Here is a 25148-nt window from a genome sequence, read left to right on the forward strand (position 1 = left end):
AATATTTCTGAAAAAGCCTGATAGCAATCTTTAAAAAGGCATATTTTGTATCAAAGCAACTTCGTTTTCTTTTCTCTGTAAGGTGCTGATTTGGTTTCCCATTGGGCACCTAAGGGGGGAAAAAAAAAACAAACCAACAAAACCCTTTAGCGCTGTACGATCCCTCTTTTCAATAGCAGAACACGTTAGACCAGTCTGGTCTGCTTCACCCAGCGCCATGCTGCAACCTGTCTCGCTTCCCAGACACACAAACAAGGCTGCGCATCCCTAGATTTCACCCCGAAGCGTTAAACAGCGAGAAGCATTTTACCCCCAGCGAAACCCATTAGCAAAAACCAAACCAAAACAAAACAAAAACCTACCTCCATCGCAAAAGCGCACACTGGAGTCAATTCAAAATTTTCCCTGCTGCTGCATGAGAATCACCCAGTGTGGGGCTAGGCTTTGGAAAGCTTCAGAAATATATTCAAAGTGTTATTTCCATATCTCTGCTTAAATTCAAAATGTATATTGTTGGTTCCAGGTGTCTTAGTGCTTATCTCTGCTTAGATTCAGCCGTGTATTGTTGGTTCAAGGTGTCTTAGCATACTTGAACAAGCGTGGAATCAATCAACTGAACGTAGAAAAATACATCAACTGACTTCAAAGGAAAAGAAATTCTTTACATTAACTCTTAACGCTGTTAATAGAGGCAAGAGGGAATACAGAACAGCATTCTGCAACCGCCCTTTAAACAGCGGTTTGGATTAAAATCAATGAAACTGACACAACGCTATTATTTACATCAGTGTATAAAATCATTGAAGCTAGTAATTAATATGATTTATTGGCTTATTTGTAACAATAAAAGAAACATTAATATGTCCTATGCTATTAAGAGGCTAAAAATGAATAACCCATTTTTAGGCTGTTCTGGGGTGGGGTTTTTTTTCTGCCTGTGTTTCTAAATAGTTAGCAATTATCAGTATTTCCTCTTAAAACGTCAAGATTTGATCATTTTCTATAAAATATCATGGGAGATTGTTAAAAGGAATGTATTCTGCCTACTGCAAAAGATGCAAGGATGAATTTCAAAGCGCCGCACCCTGCAAAAATTGAGGATGCATTAGAGTAACTGGGAATTTGAGTTCTGGGTGTCAAATCCACCAACACTCGCTTATGCTTAACCAAAAAGGTTCTTAATGTTTGGTGAAGAAACTCCTGAACCTTTCAAATATATCTATAGAGCATAGGGGAGAAGTGATAAATGTATTGAGGTTTCGCATGTCCTTCTGGGCCCAAACTTTAATTACTGTAATAACACTCTAATGAAAAATAAATACTCAATACTTCACATGACCTGGCCAAAACTGTATCTGCTGATAGCAGGTATGCAACGGCACCTAACTACGGAGGCATATTTAGGGGGTTTGTTTCATTTTGGGTGATTCCAGAAGCTGTGCTTTCTATCTCACTGATAACTGGTGACTTACAGACTACACACTGGTTAGCAAAGCCTTCTACAACTTGTGCCATCTCGCATAAATCCACATTCACCTCCTCCCCGAACAGTCAGCTAATTTCTCACTAATAACTACTACCTTACTGACATTTTGAGGGCTTAACGACTGACACAACATGAAGAAACTGTCATTATTTTCTGACACAGTTTTTCCATCAGAAATACTGGTTCAATGAGATTAAACTCTTTCAGGACCACGCCAATGTTCCGTTTACTTTACACGGGAAAATGTCAGAGTGCCTTGATAAAGTTGAAACAAAATATTTTGTTGTGCAAGGTACACAAAGATGACTATTTTTCTTTCTGATTACAAATTAAAATGAGGTTTCAACATCTTGGAATTATCCCCAAGTTGGGAATTCCTTTTGAGTGTGGGGGAAAAACAACAGAATAAGAGCAACTGAAAAAACAGCAAGGTGATTTCATTTACATGTTGCAAGTCTCCTACCTATATTACATGTCAGAACAAGGTTAATTCTTGTAATCTCAGTAGTTCAGCTGATGAACTGACACCCTCTCTTCACTACAGAAGGTAAAAATTCCTTATAGCCTGCTAGGAATATTTCACTTGTTGAAACAACGCTGTCTGATTCCTCAAATTAAAACGAATCTTTAAAAATCCAAGGAAAATTATGACACTTACATACTTGCGAAGTTTCTACATCTTAATAATTCTAATTTTTCTTTTCACCCACACCCTGCTTCCCCCCCTCCCCAATCTAGGAAGAGGAGGAAGGCTGGAAAATGGCTCCCAGTAATTTCCTTTCAATAATGGAGGAAGGAAACAGTCAATACAAAGGTCAGTAGAAAAAGATAACAATTACAGCTGGAACGTTCTTCCAGTTCAGCTTAATCTGAATGCCATTTCTATAAGGTCAAGCTGGGCAGCTGCCCAAACTACAGAACATTAGAGAAATGAGGACATTAGGTGAAATGGTATTTAGGAAAGGGGTCTCTCAGTACCTTCAAGTCTTAGGATTCTCTCAAAATCATCAAGCTAATCATACAGGAAGGTACATTTCCATGAGTGAAAGTGGCCAAACTGGAACAAAGTGCTTAGACGTACATGCAGGGCCTTCCTTGGATTTTCTGAGGGCAATAAAAATGACATCTGAATAGCAAATAACTCAAAAGCATTATACTATAGATCAGAATCAATTTTTTCACTTTCCCGTAACTCTTTATCCTCTCTTCCTCTCACTCATGGAAAGCATCCACGGCTTCGTCCTCCTACAGTCTACAGCTAAAGAAATTATTTTTGATTACATGTTTCAGTAGGAGGGTCATCTTTTCAAGCAGGGGCATGAGAAATGCTGCTGGAATATGAATATACTTGCTTTAGTCAAAGCATGTGGAACTTAACAAACATAATTCAAACTTATAGCTAGGAGACTGGTGTTTTTTTCCCTTTGAGAAAGCATCCAAAACCAGGGATTTTTCAAGTTTAAAAAGCGGTTTGCACAAAAGGACATCTTCCTCTTTTCCATCTCTCTTCTGCCCTCTCCTCTGCGCTTGATACCTTCGTCTGGCTCCTAAACACTTGCCTTCTGCGTGCTCCCTCGATGCACAAGGGCGTCAGCGATCCCTTCTGCTGGAGGTGAGCATGGAAGTCAGGCACTGGCTGAAATGGGGAGGAGAACCTCTCCCATGAGCTACAAGCAAACAGCACGATAGGACTCCAAAGGTCAGATAAGCCAAACTGAAGTCCTCCGTTGCGAAAGTGTGCCTGATTTCAGGGGTGATTTTTCCCCTATTTTATGCAGATTGTCTTCTCAAAGAATTATTAAAAATATCTTTTCTGCTCCCCGCTCTGCAGAGTTAGTGGCTTGCTAAAATTCTTCATACGAACAATCTCCATTATTTTCTAAAACAACCTCTAAAACACTTACTTTGTATACCATTGTTGGAAACGGCCAGTTTCTGCGTGACATCTACTTTTACACACGTGGAGCAAATGTGAGCAGTCTGAATCATTACCTCCATCTTCCCAGGGTTTATTTTTGCAATACCCTGTGCTGTAAGGCATTAATGTGCTATTTTCCCCCCATTATACAGATGGCCAGTTGAAATTTGACTTGCTCGGTGTTGCAGAGCCTATTTGAATTCAACCCAAATACCCCACGGCCCAAACTTTAAGGTGTGGCGATATTACGGATTTTTAATCAGGCATCAAAAGGTTCCAATCTTTTTGCCAGGAGGTTGAAAGTAGCCATTTTAAGAAAAGCCTCATGCTTCAGATAAATATATTTCAATCATTAGTCACAAGCTGTTCTCTGAAGTTCAGGGATGTTGGAACGACCTACTAGTCTGCGGAGTGAAAACCAATACCGCAGAGATGGTGCTGTTAGCAGTCCCATTAGTGGAACTGGGCTGTCTTTTGAGTCCGCAGCTAGAGGTATGCACATATGAAATAATCCAAAGATAAGCATGCACTACTTTAGAAGAGGTGATATAAATTGCACTGCGTACACACACACACGCAAAAAATAGCTCCCGTAGCTGGATGACCCTGTCTGTAACAAAATACCAGGCTCTTTTGACCAGCCAGTGAAAACATAACATCCTTACCCTCCTGACCTTAACTTTAAAAATAACTCTGAAATATTTTGTTGATCTATAAAAGAACAACATAGCATCTAACACCTATGAGTTATTGATCTCTTTTCTAAAATTAGGGACCTTTAACCTAGCGGCTAACAGAGCACTCGGAAAACTCATTGCCAGGTAATATCAGAGGCAGCTGCCTAATCTGCGGGGACTGTCGCTGGTTTGCCTGCAGTGGATATTAACTGCTAATCAATTTACAAAATGATAATAAACAATTATGAAAACAGAATTTAAAAAAAATCTATGGATCTCTCTATGAAAAAATAAATATCTAAAACCTAGTACTCCTGTGAAAACATAGTGCTTTCAACCTGTTGACCCAAGTCAGGAAAGTGTTTAAAAATTCACATAACTCCCATGTAACAGACCCTTTCCCCAAGGCTGGAATTCCAGGCTGGTAACCCTGGAGGAGGTACCTTTTAACTAGGGCAAATCAGCTTTCCCTCTTGAAATATTACATGACATCTGTCATGCCATCTGATGACCTGCAAGTAATTTAAAGAAATTAACGCCTATGCCTTTGAGTTTCTTTCCTCATTACCAAAAAAATCCACTTTCCTTCTCCATCTCTACCCATTTGCAGTTAGGAAATTAAGACTACTCACCTGCAAAAACTATTCCCTATGTGTAAAGCCACAAATACTCTGCACGTAATTGGACTCTGAAAATTCGTAGGGGACGGAAATAGCAACAGTGTTACATTAACTGGACTAAAACTTGAATGATGTCCTGTGGGTACTGTGAAAACCTCCCTGAATTTATAGTGCCTCAGAAATGGCAGCGGGTAGAGGAAAGAGTACCCTGTACAAAACAGATCCGTAAAGGAACCTGTGCCTTAAAGTGGAAAGCTGTCATTTTCAATCATCTGGAAATTGAATTAGCACATACTGCTGGAGATTAGCTGTCATTTATAAAGATACTATCATGGCTCGAAATGCAAGACGTGAATTGTCTTCCTTCAAACGAGCTCAAAAAATGTAGAGAGAAGAGAGGCATTTCCATTAAAACGGTACCTTTTGCTAATAACGGAGAATTCAAATAAGCACTGAGCTTGCCAGACTTCATTTACCTTTATTTCTAAAGAGCAAATTGCAGTTTTCCACAACAAAAATAAAGTAGCTAATGATCCTGAGGTGCAGTTATTTATTATAAGCAGCGTGGTTTAGGTTTTTTGTTGGGTTTTTTTTGGTTTTGGGGTTGGGGGTTTTTGTTGGTTTTTTTGTTTGTTTGGGGGGTTTTTTTGATCATCAGTTTGCATAAGCTTGCTTTGTTCCTGGAGTTAGGTCTCCTTATTACTTACCCTGTGCACAGCACTAAGAAATAAAGGTGCTATGTCAGGTGGGCCTTGTCCCTCTTTGGAAAAGACTTCAGCTGCTTCTCAATTACTGCACCAAGCTTAAAACTCCCCAGAGAGTTAAAACTCTGTGTCCCTTGTGAGTTGGATGCAGGTTGTTGCTGTCAGACTCCCTGTCCTCTCACTCCCATTTCCATGGGCTCCATTTATGCCTATTCCAGTGCTCCTGGCCCATATTTCAGCCTCAGGCTAATTACTACAAAGGCTAACTAGCAAGCTTACAGCAGCTTTAACTTAGCATTAGATAACTGAGCAGGAGAGAACAAGGAAAATTCCTGGTTTTAAATTAAACACCTTCCTTTGGTCCCCAAGCTTTCATTATGCCAGCCAAGAGTCATGCATACAGAGCACGTTTCTAAGGACAGGAGTCATCTTTGACTTCTTCACGGTAAAGATTTAAGCACAATGCTGTTGAAGCAGTGAGGAAGAGAATGCCAACATCAGGCACGATGTGGTTTGGCCGATACTGTACTACCTGCTCTTGAAGGCGAACGCCACTCCGGGCCTTCAGCTTTACAGCCCAAAAACGACAACCTCGATATCCCATTATCCTCCTGAAATCTCATACCAATTTATGGCCCAAGGCAAAAAAAAAAAAAAAAAAAAAAACACAAAAACAAAAAGTAGTAAAAGAAGTTAACCTCAAGATTTACGGATCCTAACACAACAGGGCTCTGAACTTGGTAAGGGTCCATAGAGCCTGCTACTTTCATACACATAATAATTTAATAAAGGCTGCCTACAACTACCTATTTTTTGCCTCTACAAGCAGTTGGAGAAACCGATGGCTTCTGTAACTTTTCCCCCCTTTTTTTCCCTTTCTTTTGGATAACAGCCGTTTGGCAGAACAGAGATGAGGGATGGGATTTTCTCCAGGATCATGACCCGGAGCTGATCAAAGAGGAGAAACGGGAGGAAGTGGAGGAAGAGATCAGAGTGCAGGTGTGCTTACAATAGTAAGAGGACACTAATAACGTGCCTTGCCTGGGTATATTTCTCTACAGCTGTAAGAACTGGCCCTGGCATAGACCTTACCTCCTTCCAGAGTCCCTACTGTCTGTTCTTTGCTTTAACCCTTGTTTAGCTGAACATTTGTCTCAAGCGTGGTGGCAGAACAGAAGACTTAGATTCAACTGTGTTTGTCCGGGTAGGTTGATGAATTGATGCAACAGAAACTGGAGAATCTCAAACTGGCTGTGGATGGAGAGAAGAGCAACAAACAGAAAAAAGGAAGAAAGAGTGAAAAGGTAAGAGCAGCAAGTTGGGAGAATTCAAGGTGAATCTCCCATTTTCTGCCCAGATGCAGCAGTATTCACTGCAAACCCTAGTCTCACAGATACCCATATGAAAACATCCGCCCTTAAACATTTACTAACTCTCAAGTCAGAAGCATTTAAAAAAAAAAAAAAAAGCAGCATTTAAAAAAAAACAAAACTATTCACCTGTGGCTTTTTTCAGGGCCTTTTCCCTTTAGCTGTTGTTATTCCTTAACCTTTATAAAAATTGCTTAGGAGAAGTTGAACTATTCTAGAGATAAATCATTACAAGATAGATCCGATTTTCCAAGAAGGATACGTGCTCCTTTGAAAACCTGTGATCCAATCAAACAGCAAAATCCAAGCAACCCCTCTCTAAGGTGACAGGTTCAGGCTAATGCAGTCTTCCAAGGCAGGCACGGATCTGGCTGCCAGTAAGTTTTCCAGCTGATGGCTGTTTTCCTACCAGATGAGGGCTGGTTAATGTGTTTCAAAACTGTACACCAAAAAAAAAAAAAAAACAACCCAAAATTCACTTTGAATATTTTCATGTAACCTTTCATTTATCTCTAACACATAGATCATGGCCAGCCAGGTCCACATTAATTATGTTACTACTTACTATTGAAGGGTTTGGAAACTTGCAATTGAGGCAAGTTTCTTTAAGCACATAAAATAGGTTAAAGACATACAATACTTTTAATGTGTGTTACCCAGTGAAACACAGCACATGTCGTGTTCACATGTAGTTCCACAGCAGTACCATATGCAGAGTTCCTTACCCAAGCGTTTAAACTACAGATCACATCAGTGCAAAATAACTCGGAGCTTACAGACCCTACCGTTCAATCAGCAAATCCACTGAAAATCCTCAGGGCAAAATAGCCAGCCCTAATCTCATCTTGGATTTCATCTCTATAATCTTTTTAGCGTGCAAATACTTGCTGTTGCTGTGCTTCTGCTCAAATTATCTTTGAAAGTGCTCTTTTCACCTGACAAACGTGCGGGGGCAATTTAATAATGCAAGACTGGCGCGACTCTGAAAACCGATACCAATTGGATTGCTAAATCTGTTTCAAAAATAGGGAGGCTTAAGATACACAGACAAAATATGGCAACAGTCTTCCCAAAGTTGTGATGGGCAGATGCAGTTAGATCAGCTGGCAGAACTGCTTCAAAATGTCCCACTGGAATTATAAAGCTTTGTGTTAGGGGTTGGGTTGGATCCCCCCCACCCCACCCTGGCTTCAGTGATAACGTTGGAATGGTTTTGGGTGGAGGGAGGTTATTTAACTTTTGTTTTCCCAAGTTGTGCCAGTAGCCTGAGAGAATGACGGGGAGGGGAGAAGGGGGGAAAGAAGTACTAATTAAATAATACAAGTTCCCTAAAGATTTTATCTGATAGGGAGGAAAAAAAAAGAAAACCACACAGTTCTATTTTAGGGGTGGGGAGTGGAAGGAGATACACAGTTTTAGTCAAAACACATTTTCCCTGGGCAAGCCTATTTGAAGTGTTCAATTGGCATTGGCAAAGCCTTTTTCTAATTAGTATTTGCATAAATATCTCAGTCCATAAACCAACGCAGCGCGTGCATACCTGAGCACACAGACTTCAGATCTGCTTTATGAAAATCTGGCCAATATAACAAGAATAATATGAGCTGGAAAGTTTTGGAGGCAGCTCGTTAATTTGTTATTCAGAAAAAAAAATAATCCTCTAGTTTTTCAAGGCCATATCCTAGGTCCCGTATGTCTACCCCCAACTACACAACGTGAAATAACAGTGGGTTTGGGTCCTCACTGTAGGCATGATCATGTTTGGACCACGATGTAAAACTTTTTGCCCAAAAAGAGATATTCTGCAAAGAAAAGTATTCTCGGGAGGATTCAACATCAGAGAAATCCAACCTTTTTCTGCACTCCAGCAGTGGGAATGGGCAGCAAGGGTAATTCCTCTAAGTGAACTCTTACGAGTGGAATTTTCAGTCTAGGGGCAGAATGTCTAGGGGTGTCTAGGGCACCCCTAATTCACAATGCCGCCTTTGGCCACCCCCAGTAGAACTAGGGCTTTTTTTGTTGTCAGGGAACAGTCACTACCCAGAGGTGTACAGGATAGATGTCCTCTGCGTTTTCCAGCACACCTTAGGGTAAGTGGTTTACAACTTAAAAAAAAAAAACTCTGTCGAGTCTGTATTTAAAAAAATAAATAAATAAATCTGCCTGATCCACAGGAAATAATTTCAGTTTGAAATCCTTTTTGGAAGTCCTTTTTGTGGGGAATCCAGCAAGGATATTTTAGAATTGGACTCTAAAAGGGAAGCATAAGGAAGCTAATTGCTCCCTCCCAGTCAGTGTTTGAGGTGTCTCAGGTCTCAGATAAACAAAATTTAACAACTCCAGGCGTATGTGTAGGCCACTCCTTTATTTCCATGCACTGACTTTCTAGGCTGAACTTTATCACTGGCTCCCAGACCTTCAAATACCACTTAATACTAAAAGCTGACACTTAACCCTATCAAGAATTACTTTTCCTGCCCCTAAGATAAAGCACCCTTTTGCCACCTTTGCGGAAAAATCATTTTGGGTGGAAGGACAAATTGCTTTTCACATTACAAATGGGTCTCCAGACCATTAGGCTAGTCTGGAAATCCTTAAACTGATTAGATTGCACGTAGTGTGCAACAAGCCACACTTCTGTCATTTGAGGCATAAATCCTGTGCCTCTATTTGTGTTGGAAGCATCTCACCCCACAGATTGTCCCACTTATTATTTGTCTTTGTGGTCCAGCATTAAGTATAGAGCGCAAGCGTCCTCGTTAAGAGACACACTGTGCTGGGCTCTGATTGCTCCAGATAGCTCCTGCTCCGATGACTGTCAGAGGAGAGGGGATAAGGATACAACAGAAACAAAGGAACGTGGTTCAGCTCTGCTGTAAATTGTCTTTTTCTTCACTATGCACAGTGGCAGCTGGTCATCTGCCCAGCCACGGATCAGCACGCTGGGATTGTAAGCGCCTGTGTAAAAGCAGGCTGAGGAAAGACCTGAAGGGAGGTTGCCTCCTAGTGAAGGATATGGCATTGATGCCTAGGAAGGCTGGCAAAGAGAAGTCAGAAGGTCTAAGTCCCCACCCAGCCTCAAGGAGCCTGTTATAAAGTACCTGAAGTACTAGCTAGCGTTTTCCAAAGTATTTGATTTCTAAAAAGTTGGTGTCGTTCTTGTGCCAGCGCAAACTTTTTAGTGAAATGCTGTTGTTCTGAGTCCATCCCTTTCTGCTGACAGCCCAAGCTTCTGATTTGGGCGGCTCAACAGAACCCACCAGCTTTACAAGTATTTCTTCTAGATGGATGCCACGTACCCAATGGGCTTCGCAGCCAAAGGTGCTTCTCTTGGGAGTCTGTAGCCAAGTAAACCACCACAGACTTGGCTCTTTAAACTGGCTTTCCACCCAACATAAGAGCTGACAGATCAGCTCTCTGCAGTTACTGACCTGGAAGTTACATTTGAGTGTTTATCAGAGTGCTTTTTATCGGGCCCATTGTGCTGCGTTTCCTGCTCTGCTCCCCCAAGGGTTTGTTTCCCATCCAACTGCAGGTAAAGCAACCCATTGCAAGTGAACGCCCCCACACATACACAAAGGCATGGCCAGAATTCAGAAAAAAAAACCAGAAAGAGGTGACATGGGAACCTAAACACGTAAAAGTTGCTTCTGAAATAGGCCTTACTAGCATCTCAACGTGGCTTTAGATACTCCTTTTTGATGCAGCCAGGCGGAAGTAAAGAAAAGCCCGAGAGGTTAACTATAGCAACGGCTACGACAAGAATATGGACATCAGTCAAAGACTCTGTAAGAACAAAGCCATAGTGAATAAGGCCAGGAGACAGGCTGGGCCAGAACTGAGGAAAGGCTGGGTTTGAGGACAGCAATTCACAATCCCAGTTGGATTTTCTGTAGTTGATGGAGATTAGCACCCAGAGCTCTCAGCCAGCTGTGGGGGGTGGAACCTCTTTGGTTGATGTAGCTAAATCCAACAGGGATTACAGATCAGAGCCCCTCATTTAGCAAGAGCTTAATAATCAGCGGAAACATCTTTCTCTAAGGACTTTTTCAGTACGAGTATGAGAAGCTGCTCTCTCTATCTTGGTATTGCCAGAAAAGACTTCTCGACTCTGGAGCAAATCTGCCCTTGCTCAGACTCCCATCCAAGCATCACACATGATCCAAGGAGTCCCCTCAAACACTTCAGACTGCTGCTTATACACTGTCATTTCCCCTAAACCCCAGGAATACTTTCCTGTTGTTACTTTCCACATACTTGGTGGCAGAAGCTGGAGACAGCCGATGGCAGCAGGACTTGTATCGTCACAGCCAAAGAGTGACGCAGATCCTGCAGTTCCAGCATGGAACGGTTCCCTCAATTAGATGTTTTGGCTACCCTCTCCCTTCTGGTGCCAGAGATGACTCTCTGGCTCTGGAATCTGCTCTCAAATCAGGTCCGTGTTTGCTCATAGCAACCTCTGAGCTACTCCAACCATTTCCATGAGCCTACGCGGTAAGACAAGATACCACGCTGAGAACAGAAGGTCGTCTTCTGTCATCTGCCAGCTAATAACTGATGCAGTTCACTACATGTGACTTACCAAAGCAGAAAATAGCCGAGTAAATGGATGGCTACACAGAAGCTAGACTGACATTTCAGAGATAGAAAGAAGGAGATTTCCATTATAAGTGATGAGCGTGTTCACATTCATTAAACATTATAATTTTCTAAATAAAAGCAGTTCCCAGTAAGACATTTTGGAGAAAAGCCATTGTCTACAATTCATATTTCCCCTTATCGCATCTCAGTGTTTGCCAAATTTCCCATAAATGCTGATGTTAATTAGGAAAACACATTTTCCCCTTGCATAGTTCATTTTTGGTTTGCTGTTGAGTTTTTTATTGGTGAAGCTGCCTTGAGGACAATACCAGTTGGCCAATAAATTCAACATATGCTTAGTGTCTTTACATAGGTAGAAATGTGCTTTTCTTCCCAGTCAGACCCCATGATACGTAATTTCTAGCTTGTTGGAAGAAAGGTTAAAGAGATAAAGCTGGAGGAACACCAGAAAAACTGCTGACAGTCTCAGTATTTCCTCGGCTGTTAAAACAGCATGGCATATGCTTTGTTCTTCCCATTCCTTTTCTTTAAAACAAAACCCCACTGGCGCATTCTAACAAGTATTTGCTGCCAAGCTTATTTATGTAAAGAAACCTGAGGTGTAGTTTTGCAGAAACTGAGTTGTTTGCATTATTCTAATCCAAGACTTAAAACCATCACCTTTTCCCAGATAGCATATCCATATAGCTCTGGGTTTAATTTACGTTTTCATCTAGATTCTCTTTGTTGCATTGTAAACACTAACAGGTGATTGAACCATAGGTTATTTACATTGCAAGCGTCCCCCAAAACTTTAAATTGATACATTTCTGAATATTGCTGATCCACTCTAGGAAAAAAACAGCATTTTCCAGCTAATTAGATAGGATTACTTTTTTTCCTCTCTACAGACCTCTGCAAAAGTATTCACTATTAAAAAAAAAATAAAGTAAACGATTGTATTCCCAAGAAAGCGAACATAAACTTTTGGAAAGAATAAGCTGTCTTTATAAGCTGAACTTTTAAGCACATGCCTAAATTTAAGCCGTTTGAGGAAGTCCCATGGTGCATAAATGTCGCTTCAGTTCCACTGAACTAATTCCAAAGTGCTTTGCAGAACTTGAGTATGGACACCAGTGGTGGGCACTAACATGGATTAATTATGCGCTTTCCACTACTAATTATCCCTAACCATATTTATGGCTTGTGAGCTGTAATTAATGGAGAGGCTTGACATTACTTATTCACATCTTTCTTATTTATGTTTTCCATGGGTTTTTTGCAGTACGTAAGAGAAACTAGTCACCCAAGTCATAAAATCTTCCCATAGTGAAAGCGTGGTGAAAAATATCGAGAGAAGAGTGGGTCGGTGTTTTTCTGACCTCTTCAAGCTTCTCCCCCGAGGCATTAGGAAAGAAAATCTGATGGATAGGAGATTAGCCAGAGAACTCAGGAGGGTTGGTTTTGGGTTCTGGTCCAGCTGTAAGCACCCTGCAGGACCTCAGGGAATCACAGAATGGTTTGGGTTGGAAGGCACCTTAAAGGCCATCTAGTTCCAACCCCCTGCCCTGGACAGGGACACCTCCCACCAGACCAGGTTGCTCAAAGCCCCATCCAACCCGGTCTCGAAGGGAAGCTGCTTGTATATTTTACCCCAAAGTTAAAACAACAAAAAAAAAAAATCCCAAACAAAGCAGCACGAACAGCTTATGGAGCAGCTACTTGGACTCCACGCCTTTTTACTTCCTGCTTCCCTCTTGGGTAAGGGCAATACCCACTCAAACCACAGAGTCGTGCTCCAAAAGGGAAGGAGAGAAGAGTTTTCTCTTGGGGCAAATGACTCCGGGATTCTTTTGTATGCAATCTCTACTGGAAGGAGCAGGCTGCCCAGAGAGGTGGTGGAGTCTCTGTCTCTGGAGACATTCCAAACCCACCTGGACGCGTTCCTGTGCCACCTGCTCTGGGTGACCCTACTCCGGCAGGGGGTTGGACTAGATGATCTCCAGAGGTCCCTTCCAGCCCCGACCATTCTGTGATTGCTTTGAAATACGATGCTCTGGGCAGTCATTGAGAAGGTGACAGACGCAGATGATGTATACAAGCTCCCCGAGCAGCTAGATTCTAGAAGGAAGCAACACCCACTGGGTTCCTTCATGCCAAGTACAGTTCAAGAACACCTGCCACAGGATCTGCCCGAGATTCCTGGGCCGGACACAGCTCCTCAAGCCCAGGGTGCTCCACCTCTCTCATGCCTTAGTGAGGCACTTATAGATGGGAACATCTCCTGTGCTTTTATAAAGGGGGACATAACGTCCTTCCCTCAGGGTGTTCAAGGATATGATTGTTTTCCCCTTTGGATTCCTTCAGTAACAAGGGCCACATTCAAACGCTGAAACATTTTCTCTTCTGGCCCTCACTTTGCTTCAGTACACTGTATTAATGTCACTAATTCCAGCTTGTTTTTGCGGTCCTCAGAAAAAAAAGACAACCACGAGGAAAAAGATATCCGAGATGGAGGAAGATTTAACTCCTGACAGGTAAAGAGAGGCCCTGTTTACTTGAGATTCGGACAATGAGAGGCTGCATCCTCTTTGCGTTAGATATGCTGCCAACCCTTTCAGTTTTTAATTACACAAGGAGCATCTCAACATTGCTATGCTTACCAGCATCAGGAGCCCTACTATAAATAAAACCTCTTTATTAACAGCTATAAACATCCATAAAGTGCCTAGACGTTAAAAAAATATATATCTTTCACAAACTTGACGCGCATACACTTTAGCTAAAAAAAAAAAAAAAAAAGACACTTTTTTTGGCATTCCCAGTGAAGATTACAACCTTCCCACTGCCCCTCCCCGACTGATGGCTTCACGGCACCACAAATTACAGGGCTACAAAGCACTGCTTTAATGGTACACAGCACAGACCTCGGTTTTCCCCCCCACCATCTTCTACACCGCATACAAATTAAGATCGCCATTCTGCAACAACACACCACTGGAGCCGGTCTCCATCAACTTCAGCCAGGTTAATTCCAGTATGCAAGGCTAAACACACGGAACATTTCGGCAGGGTGTCGTCCCTGTTTGCCATCCTCTCCGCAGGTGCAGGAGCACCTGGCAGTTTTGTTGACTGTCAGATTTTCCATCCCAGCTGAAGCCTGATAAAGCAGGCTGCAGACAGGCCCCTGGACTCCATAAATCACCCTTTACGTCTTAGGTAAAACATACATGTCGTTAAATCAGTCTCATTTATCAATAAGAGTTCTGGCAGGTCTGGCAATTTGTGTATCCTTGCTCTTTTAAGCACCCTTATTTTATTTGGAGGATTTGAGAAGGGTTCTTCTTTTAACGTTACATTTTCAGTACGCTCATGATGCATTCACTGATAATCCAGCTGTTTTTCACCTGTGCACATAACGCAGACATCTACGCAGAGATATCACCGCCGAGACCCGCCAACCCAGCAACAGGGCAGGGCAGGAGCAGACCCAGCATGAAGACACAGACACACGCTCCATCACTGCAGGAGGAAACACATGGGATTCACCCCACAAACCCATTCGTATAGGACACACACAGCAAGACCTGGACTAGATCACTTGGGTGCTAGCACTACACAACCAGTCGATGATCTCTTTTCTTTACCTGCTTTAAAATAAAAAAGCTCACCAAGCGCATATCTGAAATAAACACGTCATGGATGGCAACAGAGCATGGCCTCTTCTGCAAGAGCAGTGCCAAAGTCCAACAACTGTGCATATATTCTGTGCTTTCAAAATTACTCTTGCACATACCTGCTGCTTATAAACAAACTTAATATGACATACGGCCACTTAAGAACACAAGCTTTTTAGTAGCTGGCTTTTAATCAGAGCTTATGTGGCATTTTGGCCCCAATGCTTTGCTCTTCCCTGCTGAGCGGGGAAGGAGGAAACATTTCAGAAATAACCAAGAGGAGCTCGGGTTCATCTCATTTTTGACATGGTGGAGGGGGCACAGGAGGCTTTAGTCAGCAGAGACTGATCACATCACACTAACTTGGAGGAGACTCAGGGCATGCATCATTAAAAGCTTGCGCAGTAAAAATAATAAGACAGGAAAAGCAGAAGTCATGCTCCCAACAGATCTGTCAAGTTAGTCCCATTCTACCTTCTGCTTGTTTTATGATGCATGCTCCAACATAAAATCACTGAGAATGAAAGCAAGAGTCAGAGTGACAAAGTCAACGTTGTTGAGGGCGCGTTAAATTTTGTATTTCTTTATTACTACTCCTATATTAATTGTGCCACTAACACTGCATAAACATAAAACTTCCCAGCTGAAAAAGGGCTGCAGACCTCAAATTATATATATTGTTTTATTAGCCAGCTGAGAGTTACTATTAAATATTGTTATTGTGGCGGTACCAGAATGTTCCAATTAAGATAGGTAACAAAGACAAAAAAACCCGTCAGATATTGAAGGAGAAGGATGTGAAAAGTGCACAAACAGCGAAAGACCTAAAAGGTTCAAATCAATATTGTTTACATGAACAATATAAGAATAGTTTCCAACAGGCTTATTCATTTTGTGTAATTCTCAAAGCAGTGTCAATCTGTAGAACCTGGTGCCAAAAGTGTCATTGAAATTGATATTTAGATAGAACTGCAAAAGAGAGACTAAGGAGAACATCTCCTTAGGTCTCCAGTAGAACATCTCCAATAGAAAACTGGATACAAGCGTATTAAATCCTCAATTATTGGGAACTATTTCCAACCACTCATGCAGATAGGAAGAAACCGTTCCACCAGAGAAGTTATGCCACAGTTTCCACTGCGGTTTTCCCCCTGTCTTCCTTTGGCCAGCATCACCCTGAGACTGCAGTAGATGGACCACTGGTTGCTCCGAGTCGTTTCCAGTATGTTCCTGATGAGATGAGGCTGTCTATTGCAAACAGAATAAATTCCAGGAAGAATTAATGAGTTACTACTAATTGGAGAGCTAAGTGACTAGGTATAGTAGTGTTAGGGTTGCTATTATTGTATAATTTAAAAATAATTTCCCAGTAATTGGTATTAATGAATGAGTCTATTACCCAAGTCATAACTGATCTTGCATCACCTGGAAATGGGTGATGGAACTCATGTGAGAGGGAGCCACGCGGCCTGTGAGGCAACAAAAAAGATTCCTTGCCATAACGCAGAAAACTGTACTTATTGATTTCATATTGATGGAGATGATCACCTTTACTTCTGAGCTACAAAACACATTTATAAAGCTGAGGAAGCATAAATAACTCTGAAGCTAGTTCGGTTATTGAAGGACTAAGCTTTTACTTACGGTTCCCTAGAATTTCTGACTGATGTCTCTTGCCCATAGGACCATCGATTCCCTGTACAAAGAACTAGTGGAAGAAGGATTATTAATAAAAGCCAAGACTGTGAATCTCTCCGATTATATTGGTAAAGTACACATTTTACAGCTAATATTGGGTTTAGTCTCACCAAACCTCCCAGCCATTCAATATTCACTGACCCCTATTTCCAGTCAAGAATGAGTTAAAGAGTAATTACACTTTCAGGACTTTCCGACTTTAGTATCTAAAGCCACCTATGCAGATGAAGTCTGTTTCTGCAGGGTGCTTAGCACCTTTCACTTCTGCTGCTGAAACCAGGACCTGCTTGCAGAGCTTAGCTCCAAGCACTAACACCTGGAAGCCTTGCATGTTTTGGGGCATCACAAGCCACTCGTAGGTGGAACCAGGACATCCTTTAAGGAGCGCTGGCCAGGCACAGGCAAGACAGTGCAAGTCTGTCAGACTAAGGGTCATAATCCATCCAGAATATTTCCCAGACAACAGCAAAAATCATACCTTCAGCGTTTGTTCATTCAGCAGAGAAGACTCACCCCCTTACCTTCATCTCCCTGACTGCCCCTGAACTTTGAGGCATGTCTGGCCCTTGGTTTGAGTAAGATGTACCTCTGCCAAGTTCTGCATTTCACAGTCCTCTTGCCCAGTTTCTGTTACCTGCAGCTGCAGACACGCTTGCCCGTGCTCCACACAGAGCAAAAAATCCCCTACTATGCAGGCTGCACAGGGGTCTGACCTCTCCAAAAGCATTTAGTGACACACAGCGAAATCACAGCAACCTTAGCAGTAAAAAACCCCAAAATTCAGTCCTTTTGGAGGCCACCATTATTTGAACTTACAGCCATCCAGAAATCACAATGCCACTGGCTGTTAGTGTAGTATGTAGCTGAGCCAGAAAAGCTGGATTCTCATACACCACCTCTAAATGCCACGTTGATAAAAACTCTTAGAAGCACCAATTACTGCCTTCAGAGTCTTTGGCCGCTCTGTTGAAGGCTGAATTAACAAGTATTCCATCCATTTTATGCTCAATAACGATCACAAAGTAAAGCAATGGAAGATTTTCATTATTCCTTCATTCACCCAAACAGTACCATCAAGGTCACTTTTGTCCAACAAACAATTCCGTACCCCAGATGTTTTGAAAGCCCATCTTAGCCAGCAGATACCAATTACCAGCTGGTAACGTCAAACTTGGAAGCAGACTGAGATTGCTTTGGGCCATCTTCCCTTGACCCTGAAGTTTGAAGCCTTGGCTCCTCTGCAGCCGAGAGCAACACAAGGGCTGCTCCAAATTACACAGGGAATATTCACGTCCCAGCAGCAGATGATTTTAGGCACAAAAGCGCACGGTCTGGTGATATTCTCACCTGGCTGCCTACACCCGTGCCAGGTCGCCCGTGTGTCCCAGCACAGCCATGCAGACCAGGCAGCTAGGAGGTGGCCCAGACTGTCAAAGCCAGCTCTTCCGCACTCAAAACCCACTCATGCTTCTTGAGCAACCACAACAAGACACAGAAGGCGTTTAAAATTGGCCTACGATTCGGACCTAACTTTTTCTTTTTTTTTAAAAAATACCAAAAAACCTCCCCTTTTAAGGACGCAGTCAAAGCCTGCAGAAAAAATAAGCCACCTGCTCCGCACTTACAGGGCTGAAGTCCAAGGAAGGTCACTCACTCCTGGTTCCTGGGGAAAGGACAAAGGAGTGGAATTGCGCTACACAGCAAGTAAAGGCACCAAAACGTCCCCCCTCTATGACAAACCGACATCACTGAACTAATTTTCTTGGTGACCTTATCTAAATTAGTCAGAGAATATCCACTGTGATTTATGTTCAGTTGCAATTAAACCCTTTGATGCCTTCTAATTAAATCTGTGAAGATTAATTCCTATCCAGGTTTTTTTTTTTTTTGATTTCTCCTTAAATAAAAGATAAAACCTGAAATGAATTTTATTCTTCAGAGGGGAGGGGGCAGTTGCACCAGGGCTTGTCTGCCTTTTTGCCCCCAGATTACAGCTCCACTTTCTCTCTAATTTACCTCTGCTCCAGGGAGCTCTAGCGCTCTCCCTTTTTATCTCCAACAAAACGTAATATACTATTATTTTTTCCATAGTGTTCACCGTAACGACATGTATTTTGTGCTAAAAAATAATCATTGGCTACGTTGTCACAACTAGTTTTCTTGCTGGTGGCCCATCCTTCTGGATCTTTGTTCCCTAACGCGTCTCGTATATGGGCTTTGACAGGGCAAGCAACGCGATTATGGCTCTGTAACAAGAGCTGAGGCAAGATTAGATTGTTTCAGTTCGTTTCAGGGATTTTTTTGTTTTAGTTTTCTTGGGTTGTTTTGTGGAGGGTGTTTTTGAACAAAAAAAAAAAAAAAAAAAAAGGTGAACTGCAAAGCATAGGAGCCCCACCAAATTAAGTGACACGCTTAAACGTCTAACATAGCGAGAAGGTGAGATGTGATGCAGCCAGGGGAAACGCTTGTTAAAATATCTTTTCCCCCTTTCTTAAACCCTTTTGATAGAGCACGGTTCACTGGGATTCCAGCCCTGAAAAAAAAAAAAAAAAAAAAAAAAAAAAAAATCGCAAATCTAAAAATCCTTTGCCAGCAACGTGATTTATGGTGCTACTAATGATTCTTCTCCACAAAGTTTCTTTAAAAGGTTACTCGAGAGCGACTGCTCTGCTGAATGCCTTCTGCAGGCTGGAAGGGAAAGTCCATGGTGTGTTTTAACTTCATTTTCCTTTGCAGTTCACCTTTCCGATTTCTCCGGGCTGCATTCCACAACAGTATTGCCCCGTTTGAGCCCCCCTTCCCTTGCTGGTTTGCTGAGAGCGTGTTGCATTGGTATTCTCTGGTAGTTTTTCCATTGCTTGAGTTATGCATTTTATAACAATGCAGTGTCACATTTATTAAGAACGTGCTTCCTCCCCACAGGCGAGTACAGCTATCTGGGGACCACACTTCGTCAGGTAGATGTAGAGCCAATGCCCTCTCTGGCAGATGTCAGGCAGCTAATAGCGCTGTATGGAATATTGCCATTAGGTAAGAGCACAGCAAAAAATTACTAGAGGGCAGAATACAACGGTTTTGCTTCCTGTCACTAACCTGCATTTTTACTGGCTTTGACAGGGCTTGATTAATCGTAATCTAAAGCATTTTGCAGTCTAATTGTTTTTCAATTAAGCCTTCTGAGTGAAGACCGTATCATTTTAATAGTGCATAAAGGAGCTTGCACATGCTATTGTCAGGTATTGCATTTCCATGCCGTCTCTGTTTGCATGTTAACAGTTTGTGAATGGCAGCACATAAAAGGAAATCACTTGGGAAAGATAATAGCTAAAACAAGCTCCAGTGATCAAAATTAATCAAGTTAAGGGAAGGGCTAAGGTTGCAATTTACCTTTTACAAGCTGGCTAATGTTACTCAGTACTAAACAACGCAATTTAAGGAATTAGTCTGAATACATTTTGTACATCAGAGAGAACACTTTTTAAATGCCCTTGCAGTTTTAGTGCCAGACTTAGCCAATATCCAACAAGGCTTTGCTGGGTCAGGTTGTTTGCTTTGAATATAAAATCTACCCCATATTTTACTTGGGAACGGCATGAAGCCAAACTCTAAAGATTGCAAGAAGTGCCTGTTTCAAGGGCTTCTACTCATACTTGCCTTGCATCCTGTTCCATTCCCAGTTAAATTTCAGGGAGCTTTTAACTAGGCATCTTCTCCCCCAGGCTGTGTCACTGTCTGCTCATCCCCTTTATAGGGCAAAATAGCTGATGTCTCCCTGCCTCCCGTTCTGGCAAACAGAGTGGAGATGACACAGAGCTTCTGCTTTTCCCTGCCTTCCAGAAAGACGGGTGCTCAGGCTGTTCTGTACATGCATACTCTTGGGGCTCTCCTCGGGCATTTCCTGGCTGCCCCTATCCCCAAAGCAGGCTCGGTGTGTTGGAGAAAGCTTGGTGCAGAAGTCTTGCTTCGTTTGGGTGTCAGGAAGAGAAGAGAGCTCATCTGGAAGAGTCGGGGTGACAAACAGGATGCCAGCAGCACCCCTGCCTTCCACCTAGATGGGTCTTCCCATCTGAAACACTCTCGGCTGGTTTTTGGATAAACCCTCTGGGGCTGGCTGTGAGTCTGACCACAATCAGCTGAAGAGAGCTCAGCACTTATCCCTGTCTGCAGTGACCGCAACGCGGTGTTCCGCATCCAACTCCTCCAGTGTTGTGTTTTAACACCATCTAATCTAATGAAATCAAGCCCTGAGACACCCCCCAAGGCAAGAGGAAAGGGAACCCATAAATTTTCTGCCATTTATACAATTGGTTAAAAATCCAATGCAGGGAGAAGAGACCCTAGCCTAGTTAAACAAACAGAATACATTTGCAATCACAGTTTGAAAAATGCCTTTGAGTAAAAGGAAAGAAAAAAAAAAAAAGGTCAGTCTTGCATGAGCCAGAAAAAGGCAGAGGAATGGTTTCGTCTTTTGGGTGATATGTTATGGATGACATTTTACTTAATTGGTCTTAGAACTATTTAATCATCATATAATTGTGTATCTGTAGAAGGGAAAGTTTTTCCTCAAAATAGTCACCTGATGGCAAGGAAAGCTCCAGCTTAAATGGCATGGAGAAAATTATAAGTAGCTGAAAGGAGAAATAACAGTAGAAGACATACTTCATTCTTTAACCACAGAGGAGTCTGCTGCTCCCCTCATAATAAATCTATGTGTAATAGTAATAGATTGGTATGGAACGACCAAATATTAATAAAGCCTGGGTGGCTGACAACTTCACTACATCCTGCACAGTGCTGAGATAATGGCATTCATCTTAGCACTCAGTTCGTTGTCATTTATTTAGGCCGTTAAACCATTAGGACACAGATAGTCAGCCTGATTGGATTTGTTTTTAAATACCATCCTTGAGGGACCAAGCTGTCCCTCTTAACCTGGAGAGCTTTTCCAGGCTAAGCCACAGCCCATCACCTTTGGGGCCAGTTTCCCCCACTTTGGGGCCAGTCGCATAGTCTGATAGATACCAGTCTCAAAGACCTTCAGAAGTACTGGATGCTCACACAGGTTTTCAAATCTGCACGACTGGCATAGGATGTTTTTAGGCATCAAGGCAGCAATGTTACCGGCCTACCGGTGGGGATGGATAAAGCATTTGACTTTTCCTGATACTTCCATCTCCAGAGCTTCACCTGTACCTAATTCATACAGCAACAGACCTGCAGGGAAGACAAGTTCTATCACCATCAACCACCTCAGTCTCTCTCTGTGGCTCTTCTTTCACAACACGGGCATTTCTGCTCGGCTTTCCTCAGGTGATGGCACATATTTCTTACAGCTCGTAATGAATTTACCTGGAGCAGCCAGAGAGACAGATTTAGAAGTGCTGAGCAGTCATCGCTGCTGGCAGAGCAAGCAAAGCATAGCAACCCTGGCATTTGCTCACCCAAATAAAATGAAGCAAACGGAAAAGGATCCACTCTTCTCCTAGCGGATATATCGTACCTGCTCTGCAATATGCATCTGCCACGTTCCCGACTGGGGAATGACATTGACTCCTCTGTACATGAGCTAACACTCAGCAGCCACACGTAGAGAGGATATCAGCAGTGCAGTGAAGGATTTTGGAGCCGAGCTAGCCTAAAGCGACAACAGTCGGTCTCTCCAGCGCTCACTGAACAGCAGTAACATTTAAGAGGAAAAATTACCCCAAAAGGGAAGTGCAGGCAGAAGTTAAAGGAGAGAAAACAAAACACATGTTAACATCTGGTTTCAAAATCACTGACAAACACAGCTCCAACAAATAGTCCCATTAGTTTGTTTTCTTTAAAGATGGGGAAGCTGGAAAGTATCATTTCGGACAGCAGGAGGAAGGAATTCTGCTAGACCTACGTGCAACATGAGTCTATGCCCTTGTCCTGTTGCAGAAAGCGAGGACCAGCTCTGACGACAAATGGAAACGCTAACGCCACGGGTACATCTCTAACTATTCAGCCTGAGAGCTGAGGGAGGATGTTAACAACTGACAGGAACTGGAGGCAAGCGTCCCTCTGCAAAGCGCCAAGCTTGTCTGCACACATAGCCACCAGCAGCAGTTGCCTTTCAGTGCTCTTATCTTGTGTTCGTCCTCGAAAATTTAGCAATAAATTACTTTTCTTTTAGTTAGATTTAGGTTTTAGATATCTTTGGACATAGGTTTAGAGCTGAAGTTTGCCCACCCACCAGAAGGTGCAAGTAAGGGTGGTTGAGTTTTGCTGCAAACAGGGACATTAACTTGGATGTGCTACGGCCACAGCTCTGGTTATACAGAATTGAACTCAAGAGCACTTATGCCATATTAAGGAAACAATGAATTCATGTTATAAATTATTTACAGCGAAGAAAAAAAAAAAAGAAGAATCATTCCATTACCTTTACGGCAGACTTAAATGAAAGCAATAATACTGCCTTATGACTTTTTCCAGGTTCCCAAATAGTCCATGAGAAGGCTCCTGTGGCGAAAGCCTTGTTACTAGCTGGACCCGCTGGTGTTGGAAAGAAAATGCTGGTCCATGCCATCTGCACAGAAACAGGAGCCAACCTCTTCGACTTATCTGCTTCCAACATCGCTGGGAAATATCCAGGCAAGAGTGGCCTGCAAATGATGCTTCACATGGTTCTCAAGGTACTGTGGTTTGTGTACTTCTTTCTCTACAAAGTTTCTTCAGGTCTTCACATCTTTTGAATTGCAGTTCCTCCATAGCAAGGAACATACACACCAGTCATATGAGGGCAAAGCTGCCCAAGGTCCAAAGGACCGCCAACCCTAATTTGAAATTCCCCTCCCTGCTTTCAAGTTTTCCAAACCTCTTGTTGGCAGCCTGGCGTGTGCAGCGCTGCAGAGGATTTAATGCCCTTCAAGAAATCACTCGTAGTAGCCATATTTTTCATATTAACATTTATGTGAGCTTTGTGTTACCTTGAATATGGAAAGCATCATAGATAAAGAAAATTCTGTTCTCTGTTTATATGCACATCAGTCAGGAATGCTTGCCATGCAGCATTTAATCAAATACTAGACTGGGGGTGGTCAAAAATTTCCTCTCTGGGGCTGTTACCGTAAACCAACTCTCCCCTATACTGCTCTGTGTTTACCTATCAGCAAGCTTTTCAAAAGAGGGAATCCTAGTTCAGGATTACATTAGCAGAAATGTATGAGAAGTCTGGAAATGAAAGAAGGCATATGAACTGTGAAGAACATATCCCAAATCCTCTTTAGGAAAAAGACACCATCCTGGCAGGATTTCTTCCACATTTTAAGTCCTCAGCATTTCTGCTAAGGAAGGAAGCTGGTAAACATTTCCAGACAAAATACTCTTAGAAAGAAAAAACACAGGACATGCACTAGAAAAAGCCAAATACAATATTTTTCCAGTGCCAGAGGCCTACTAAAAGACTGAATTCAAACTGGCCTTCCCTGGGATTTATCAGATGTATTTTTATTAAACCCAGTATTACAGCAGGTTTTGTGACAGGTGCCTCCATCCCCAGAAAAGACAGGTTTCACAGTTAAAAGCAAAGCAATCCCCGAGGGCCCCATTTCTCGCTGGTCAGAGCGGTGCCTAAGGAAGAGCAACAGTGCTGTGATCCTGCCCCTTTGATGCCGTGACACTAACGCTGGCTCTAGCACTCCCCAACGCAAGCTAGTGCCATTAGACTGAGCTACTACTCCCTCTCCTCTGCGCATTTCACCCTTTTCCACTTAGTTTCTCTGCCCTCATCAATAGCAAAGTACGTGCCTGGCTGCAGGCACAGCGCACAGACCAGCCTTTCCGTCATTGAGTCCCTGCTAAGGCCTTTAAACACAGGAGAAAGGAAGGCAGCCTTTTTACTCGTAAAGAAGGTTCCAGCTGAAAACATTAAGGTTTTTTTTATGTATACATGCAGATATATATATATCATACATACAATAACTGAAACGTATGTAAAACGTGTGTATATCTATGCACATTAGATCTGTAAGTATACATACATCCATTATAGATATATGTACATAAGTCTAGATATAGGTATATAAAAAGCCTTACATTTTTCCACATTACTTAAGAACAAATGGAAACATTACCCAGCACCTCCCCCAAAACGATGGGGAGCCGTCCAAACTTACGTCTCTACTGTAGCTTTTACAAAAGCAGCAATGACATTTCGGTGAACCTCCGCGAGGTACTGGGATGGAAGTTGCTCACAGTCAATCACATGGAGCAAGGGGCTCTCCAGGCACTTGCTTATCAAAAGCTGACTTGTTCCAACTGCAACAGCAGCGCTGCTTCAAACTCAGCTCCTCTAACAACACAGCAAACAGCACAGTGTCTCTTTCCACGGGATGTATCACCTGCATGCTCATTTCTCTGCAAATTCATAGTGACATAGCACATCCTGTCTT

General features: G+C 42.5%; 1 protein-coding gene across 2 annotated transcripts in view; it reads left to right on the forward strand.

The window, feature by feature from the left end:
• IQCA1 (IQ motif containing with AAA domain 1) overlaps positions 1-25148 on the forward strand; it is a 109195-nt gene that overhangs the window by 65013 nt on the left and 19034 nt on the right. For both annotated transcript variants that reach the window (XM_063341289.1, XM_063341288.1), the window contains exons 9-15: positions 2225-2300; positions 6298-6404; positions 6614-6709; positions 13832-13893; positions 16717-16799; positions 19654-19761; positions 23191-23390. In XM_063341289.1, the coding sequence (XP_063197359.1) occupies positions 2225-2300; positions 6298-6404; positions 6614-6709; positions 13832-13893; positions 16717-16799; positions 19654-19761; positions 23191-23390 (732 nt within the window). The remainder of the gene's footprint in view (positions 1-2224; positions 2301-6297; positions 6405-6613; positions 6710-13831; positions 13894-16716; positions 16800-19653; positions 19762-23190; positions 23391-25148) is intronic.

The sequence above is a fragment of the Chroicocephalus ridibundus genome, chromosome 7 (genome assembly GCF_963924245.1).
Source record: "Chroicocephalus ridibundus chromosome 7, bChrRid1.1, whole genome shotgun sequence".
Lineage (NCBI taxonomy): Eukaryota > Metazoa > Chordata > Aves > Charadriiformes > Laridae > Chroicocephalus > Chroicocephalus ridibundus.